Consider the following 8335-nt stretch of genomic DNA (forward strand, 5'->3'; position numbering starts at 1 on the left):
CAGGAATTGGCCTCTCTGGTGCAGTATTCGGCTGCTCCCTCCCTCATGATTTCTACAATTAACCCTTGGCCTTCAGTCTCCTGCAGCTGTGGAGCACCTGACCAAGGCGGCAGTCAGACCTGTAACGCAGCAGAGGGTGCTAAAAATCTCTGGGTCTGGACAGGCTGCCAATGGAAACTGACTCTGTCAACCTATAACAGCCGAACTTTGTTGACTGAGGCTAGCCTAGCAGGACTCTTTGAGGAACTATCAGACATTGTTAGGGACATCATTGGCCTTAGTGACGGTAGAACTGGTGAAGCTTATACAGTGCTCACTTATGGCCATGTCCTCCGCTATAGAGGTCTTCCAGATAAGCAATACGGGGTAGGATTCCTAATTCATAAGGCTATAGCGGGCAACATTGACAAGTTCTACAGCCTTAATGATAGGGTAGCAGTAGTCATAATCAAACTTAGTAAGAGAGATAGATTAAAGGTAGTACAAACCTGTGCTCCAACATCCAGTCACGGTGATGATGAAGTAGATCAATTTTATGAATATATTGAATTAGTGATGGGAAAAGTACAAACTAGTATACTGTAGTAATTGGTGACTTCAATGCAAAAGTGGGGAAAAAGCAAGCTAGTGAGCAAGCAATTGGGAACTACGGCATCGATTTTAGGAATGCTAGAGGAGAGATGCTGGCAGAATTCCCAAAAAGGAATAAGCTGTGAATAATGAACATTTTTTTTCAGGAAGTGTAGCAACAGAAAGTGGATCTGGAAAAGCCCTAATGATGAAACAAGAAATTAAATTGATTTAATATTTTCTGCCAATCCTAGCATAGTGCAGGATGTAGAAGTGATAGGTAGGGTAAAGTGCAGTGACCATTGGTTAGTGAGGTCTAGGATTCACCTCAATTTGAAGAGAGGAAAAGTAAAATTGGATCAAGAAGAAATAGGTCAACCTAGACACAGTAAGGGTAAAAGCAGACAAATTCAGGCCGGTAGTTGCAAACAAATGTGCAGCCTTAGAACAGAGAGATGAAGATGACATAGAGGTAATGAATGAAACCGTAACTAGGCTGGCTTCAGGGGCAGCAATTGAACTGGGAGGCAAGACACCAAGGCAAACAGTGGGCAAGCTCTCTCAGCAGTATCTCATATACCAATCCTGATTGGCACCGCAGATATGGCCTGGCATGCTTCTTCCCACACTGTGTTTCGGTTCGTGTTTCTGAGCCTGCCTTTCATTACCCTGTTTTTATTCCACACGCATTCTAAAAGCGATCGCACTGATGGGCATTCTGCTACAATTGCTCCAATGTACATTCCCTTAAAGCAGTTATATCCATGCTGCGAATGAGAGAATCTGCCCAAAAGTTGCTCCGGAATGAGCAGCGTAATCTTGGAGGTCACGGTGAAAATAAGTTGGGGTCAACGCCAGGTGGGGTACGCCACCACCTAATGCAAAGGGTGCAGTTCACCTCCTGCCGTTCATACCGCTAAATGAGCTGTAGGGTTACTGAGCTAATCCAGTGCAGTGTGCGGTCATGCATGTTTCGGGTAAGCCATTAGGAAACTATGTGTCAGAATCGTTTAGGGTGAAGTTCTGCTGGCCTATAATAATGGGCACTCGGCCTATTACGCATTGTTGATGTGTCCCGCATTCCTGCTTCATACTGGCAGCGTGGCCTTGGTGGGATAGGTGCTCATAAGCCGATGATGCGCATTTCGTTTGTTCAGCGAGGCGGTTGTGTCACGGTGCGCTCAGGAAACCAAAAGTTACCCCCTGCATATTAGCTAATTTGGCATGTGTGCTGTGTGCTGTTGCATTTATCTGTGTGTGCTCTTAGCGTAGCACATTTGTAGGTCACTGAATTTATTAGCTAGACATCCTTTGATCTAACATAAAATTGATCAAGCAACCATCCTACATACCACGTGAATTTAATGCTGTACGTCCTTGTGCATTTTGTGTGCTTGCTTTTGTGCGCTGGCGATGCGCGGTACTTTCTTTTTTCGATTGTGTTGATTGACTCAGTGTGGCCGTGTGATGGTTGTAAGTTATTCGTGAATGATCACGTGCGTGGATTATTTTTATTTGCCATTATTCGTGCCGGTACTTTAGAACCATTTTGATGCGCAGGAATAGTATCGAGCCAATAACTATTCAGAGTAATTATTGTCCACTGCTACAAATTACTCCGAGTCATTCTGCAATATTTGCTCTAAGCGCGCTTGGTTATTCCCACCACTGCGATTAAAACTTGCATTTTCACCCAGCATTCTTATACATGCATAATATATCGCGTTCTTTGACAACGTCTAGTGAGAATTTAAATGTTTTATTGCGCATGTAGCCGCACACATTTTGTTTTCTTTAATGTGGTATCTCTTATCTTCACACACTACACTTTGCCTTACAGACCAAATACATGTGTTTAATCCTCTGTGTCATCGCACACTTGTCAACATTGTCAAATGAAGTGGTTTGCATCAAGAACACATCTAATTTTACACTTAATAAGCAGCTAAAATAGTTATTAACAGTTGTCTAACATAGAATATCGCCAGAGCGAACCTTTTGACAAGGGGACTTGTCTTCGCCAGGGACGGAACAGCTTTTGTAGCAGTGTTTATTCGCACATAGCTCACTCTTTCCCACCCGCTTTTCCACCCCTCTATGATTTCATTTGTCACATTTACTATTTACCGAACATGCCTCGATACTGCAGTTTCCTTCACATAGGAATCTGCTATATTCAGCGTTTCTTGAATAAACTGCTGCCGACAATCATCACACCATCCTGCTGTTTTTTTTTATTCCAATTATATGGACACTGCAACACATTTCTGCCATTGATGTCACCATGAGGATTTATATAAAGTCCAAGGGCGACGAAATCATCGCCGCACGTCATGTATGTGCGAGTGAAAGTGTGCGAGGGTGTGCTGGCGATCGCGGCTCAATCTCGCGCACGAAAGGAAGCGCGCCATATCTGTCACACGCGATGCTCCTGGGCGAGTGTAAGGAGGGGTGCGCATTCTCCTCCGGGCGGCGTGTTCGGCCGCGCGCATTGATACATGCATGTTAGCGCTTTCAGGAGGGCACGAGCAGAGGCACCTCGTCATTTGTGGTTCGGTAGAGGCGGCCTCTTCTGTCTGTGCGCATGTACATGCCTGTATATGGCTCTGAGTGGCAATACCGTGTTTTCTTGTTTTCTTGCCCGCAGGACTGTCTACCATTTCGAGTACGTGCCGTCAACCCGCGAGATCGTCTGCAAGCACCTGACAAATCCTGCAAAGCTTTACCGTCTGCCGGACTGGTTCCTGGAGGCGTTTGAAGACTGTTGAAGTGTTTGCTTCAGTTGCACCTCTCGCTCTTTATGTGATCTGTTTTCAATGATAGTGTGCTAAAGGCAACCTTCCAGAAAATGAAGAGACTCTATTCTACTCACACACCCCATAAGTATTTAGTGAAGGTTTCATTGCTCCAAATGAAAATGTTTGTACTTTATATTAGAATACGAGGATATTTATGTCTGTAGTTTCTGTCATTCTTGCACAATTGTTCTTTTTTGAAATGTTCGAAAAGTCTTATTTTAATATGTCATCGTGTAATTACCGAACCGTCAGCTTTTCGAAAATTGTGAATGTTTTTTTGATGGAAGTATAATCTGTAGAGATGATTTCATTCATCATCATACCATTTCTCAGAAGCAAACATAAAAATAATAAACATTTTAAGTGCCTGCATAGTTGGGCAAATTTCTATTCTTGAAACGAACGTAGCAGTCAAGATTGTAAGCTTCAAGTATAAGCTGCCTAGAGCAACCATTTGTTTATTATGTCACAAAGGCATTCTCGCTTTCACACTCTCACTGCCATAACGACTGTTGCACGTAGCAATAGACTAATCATTTGCGAACTTGCTGCAGTTTCAAGTGACTGTAGTACCACGAAAATGTTGCGCAGGAAGGTTGACACCAACTGGCAAGAAACGCTACGTCACAGGGTTCATCATTCCCTTCCCTATATTTTGTGCACATCATATTTTGTTACCCCTTTGCATGGATGGCGTAAATTACGAACGGCAATAGTCATTTGGGAACAGCGTATTAAGAAAGAGCGGATGTGATCATGTAACGTATGGGGGTAAATGCCACGCACAGAATACAAGTTGTGAAAATCACCCATTTTTCAGGGCTCGGCTGTTCACACAGCCACCTACTGATTTTCAACGAGCTTGTGTCGAAGTTAAGGAGATGCTGTTGGTAAACGTGTGATGTTAAAAGAACCTTAAGTACTCATGCATTCTATATAGTTTTCGAATAGGCTATTCTGTATCTGCTGTGAGTAGTAGTGTTTGTGTACCAAGAAACCCCAGTGCCCAATCTGAAGGGCATAAAAGGTGCGTGTTATATTCCGTCTAATTCCATGTTTCCTTGTTGATGGAGCTGATTTGTTGCCGAATATGTTTCAGGTTGTGTTTGTTGGTTTAATTTTCAGAAGTTACTCTGTGATTCTATTTGGAACAGCCTTAAAAATTATTAAATGGAACCTTACGTTGCCTCTTCCGATGCATTGCGGCTAGCAGCTGTGGCAGGTTTGCCATGGCCACGTTGAGCAGGGTCGGTGAGAGAGCTAAACCCTCTGTTGCGCCTCCGTCGAAAGCTTTTATGATCTCTGGCCGAGATTCGCCTAAGCCGATGGTGGCCGCTCATTCTCATAAAATGGTCCAGACATAACTGTAGGTGCGTTTTCCGCATCGGTAGGAGGAAAAATTTGTTAGAATGATATTCTATGAGATGTTGTCAAAGGCTGCCTTTAGGTCCAGTGCTAGAATTGCTTTGGTATGACCTTTACTGGGACCAATGACAATATGTTTCTTGAGCTGTAGTAGTATGTCCAGTGTAGACATACCTCAGCGAAAATCTATTAAAGTTTTGGGGAAGAATTGTTTCGCCGCATGGTCAGGCTGGTTGCGCATAAGACCTACAAACAGTCATCTTCATTGTCGAATGGACAACGAACCGTGAACATCACTTGGCTGCCATGTGTCAAAAGAGGCACACCAGCGAATTTTCGGGCCTCTGATGGTCTTTGTGGCAATCATACGAGGCGCACTGCTTTAAAATCGAAACCTGTCGGGCCTCTGATGGTCTTTGTGGCAATCATATGAGGCGCACTGCTTTAAAATCGAAACCTATGCAGAACCTCTTTTTGCAGTCACTATAAAACTGCTGGCTCGTCCAGTAATTTTCACGTCACGCCTCTAAAGTAGCCTTGCATTTCAGTATTACTTCCCAGATTTGTTGCATCTGCTAGAAAAGGTAGTGCTTAAGAAAAATCGCAGCTCCTGCCACTGGGCTGTTCGTACAACTAGCGAGAACTGTGGTGCTTCCGTTTGCATCAAACTTTTGTTTCGAAGTATCGGTTCGAAATAGTTCGAGTCAGTTGCACATGCATGTGATGTGAAAATGGAAGGGAAACACGATTGGCAATATGACGGTCCGGTCATGGTTCCATGCGCGACTTGTTTTCTGTTCATCACGTCGTGTATCAATTTCTCACGCGGTGGGACATTGCTGCTTTTATTTACTTGAATATTTGATATTGCTTGCGTTTTATATGGTGCATAGTTGTGGCACTGGTTTTGTGTGCGAGATGAGAACTTCACCTTTCACTTACGGCTGCAAGCAATAACAAGGCCTACCCTGTAGGCGTGCGGGTATATGGGCGCACTAGTGTGGCTTCTCAATACCAGAACCAGGAGAAATACAAGCAGGAACATGTCATGGGCAAATGAGCAGTGAAAATATCAAAAACAAACACACATTATTTCGGTGCCATGTGTGATGACACAGTGATAACTTGGGGATAGCAAGTACGGTTCTTTTCGCTTTCTCAAGAACTCTATGAATGATTAATGCCTCACTGTTGAGATCTGCATTAGTAATGTGTACCAACGTTGTAACAGCTGTTCCATTTTTCTTACACTTTTGAAAACCGGCTTCTGTGAAGTTTGCTGAGCTGTCTTAATTTTTGAGTGAATAAATGGCAATAGAATTTGCGATATCTCCATGATAATAGATGTATGTCAAAGCTCGTTTCTTTCTATGTATTTATTATATTTATTCATATGATGGTTCATGTATGCATGAAATTTAATAGTGGCTATGGTGTTGGGCTGCTGAGCACGAGGTCACGGGATCGAATCGCGGCCATGGCGGCCGCATTTCAATGGGGGCGAAATGCGAAAACACCCATGTACTTAGATTTAGGTGCACCTTAAAGAACCCCCGGTGGTCAAAATTCCCGGAGTCCTCCACTACGGCGTGCCTCATAATCAGAAAGTGGTTTTGGCACGTAAAACCCCATAAAAAAAAAAATTTAATATGGAGCTAGCTGAAGCATGAATGCTTTAGAGTTGGACATGGCAGCCCGCTCGTTATACAAGAACAAAATGAACTTCACCTACCCTGAAACAGGCAAATAGCCTTACGAATTAAGTACCAATCAAAGGGCAGTTTTCATTAACACAGCCCTGTTTTTTGACAAGATTCTTTATTTTAACTCCATCTGTAATAAATTAGGGAAAACTTTCTGCTCTACGAACCGGTGAGATGTCTACAACTTGATGTGCAAAATTTACATTAGCTCCAACATTGTTTAACACCATTTATTTGAAATGTCGAAATGCATGGCTATACCAGAGCATTGCATTAAATAAAAAAGAAATATACAGTAGCGGTCGTGGGCTAAACAGACATCGTTGAAAAATGTTTCCGTATACAGGCTCACGCTACCCTTGAGCGCAAATTGAAATGAAACTGACACAGTGACAAATAAACCAGAAATAACTTTTTTTTGATGAGAGAGGGTTACTGTGCAACTTGCAGTAAAAACACGAGCCAACGAGATGGAAGGTAAATGCTCCTGTTATGGTCATAACAGCAGCCCCTAGTCTGCAATGTAGTCTGCACCCACCACTGTTTGCCGTATGCATTTGAATTTATAAACGCATTTTGGTAAGCTTGTTGCTAAATACACAGCTATACGAAGTAACGAACATTGTTTAACTGCGCGAACAAACGAACCACAAAGACAGCGAGGGACAAGGACGGGCCGCCCGTCCTTGTCCCTCGCTGTCTTTGTGGTTCGTTTGTTCGCGCAGTTAAACAATGTTCGCTAATATCTACCAACTCGCCCAACAACAAGTTCTTCTAAACTATACGAAGTAAGGATAGTAGCTTTATCGTTGTATAAACTTGTTTTCTAAATTAACAGGTACGGTGTCATGCATGCCCAGGTTAACATAAACACACCCCACTCAATTACCGCGGACACTTTCTGTCAAAATGACGGTGTGACTGGAGCATTGCACAGGCCAACCCAAAAGCCCGTGTCCAAAGCGTCTGGAGCAGTTTGAATCAGCGGGCCTGGGCTGGGCTCGGGCCCACTCGTTAAAAGGCCTAAGTCGTGCGTTGGAGCATGCACTAACATTGTGGATTGCATAGACTAAGGCATTCTTTGCCAAGCTTAAACGACACGTGGAAAGAGGTGGCTCTTAGTATACCTTAGCAAAGAAAATAGAAAAACAGATGGAAGAGAGAGAAGGAAACGTTTATTGAACGAGAACAGTGGGGGCCTCTGCGATTTTCCACTTCTGGCTACCCTCGGGCTGCCAGAACCATCCAGGATTATTTTGGTCTGGCTGCTCTCTGGACGTCTCTGGCTAGCAGAGGACAAAAAGAGGCGATGAGCACTCGCTGCCATCTTTATGGTGACTTGATGGATTATAACACGGGCGCTAGAAAACTTAAATTTACCTCGCTCAGCCAGCTGGCTACGGTCGTCTTTGGATTTCTTTCTGGCGTTATCCTCTTAGGTGCTGACGCACCTTTCCGCATTGCGAGGCGATGCGATACGAGTGGTGGTGTGTGTGCGCGTGTCCCACGAAGGCTTCTTTCCAGCAGTGATCAGCGCGCCATACTCTGATTCGTGCATGTTATCTACATCATGTTCCGTGCAAGTTCTAGATGCGTATTCACACACATTGCTGTACATTTTTGGTTCCCCTTTCTCTAGTGGTGTTCCTTTTTACATATCTCGCGTATGTTTGCGGCGATATCTATTTTTTTTGCAGTTATAGCGAAGGCGTTGCAGCTAGCCTGTGTTCACTCCGTCTGTCCATCGTATGCTTGGGTGGCAGCTAGAAACCGATCTGTTCGAACTGCAGCCTGTTGATGCTAAGAATGCAATGATTGAGTAATAGGCACACATACATTAGCTCATTGCTCTCATGGTCACGATCAATATTGTTTTTTGTGTGAAAGTTTTCGCTCGTC

General features: G+C 43.8%; 1 protein-coding gene across 2 annotated transcripts in view; it reads left to right on the forward strand.

Annotated features, from left to right (window-relative positions):
• LOC126522268 (decapping and exoribonuclease protein-like) overlaps positions 1-6074 on the forward strand; it is a 54064-nt gene extending 47990 nt beyond the window's left edge. For both annotated transcript variants that reach the window (XM_050170989.3, XM_050170987.3), the window contains one exon: positions 3218-6074. In XM_050170989.3, coding sequence (XP_050026946.1) covers positions 3218-3276 — 59 coding nt within the window. In that variant the 3' untranslated portion in view covers positions 3277-6074. The remainder of the gene's footprint in view (positions 1-3217) is intronic.
• Positions 6075-8335: the final 2261 nt, after the last annotated feature.

Source organism: Dermacentor andersoni, chromosome 6 (genome assembly GCF_023375885.2).
Source record: "Dermacentor andersoni chromosome 6, qqDerAnde1_hic_scaffold, whole genome shotgun sequence".
In the NCBI taxonomy this organism is placed as follows: domain Eukaryota; kingdom Metazoa; phylum Arthropoda; class Arachnida; order Ixodida; family Ixodidae; genus Dermacentor; species Dermacentor andersoni.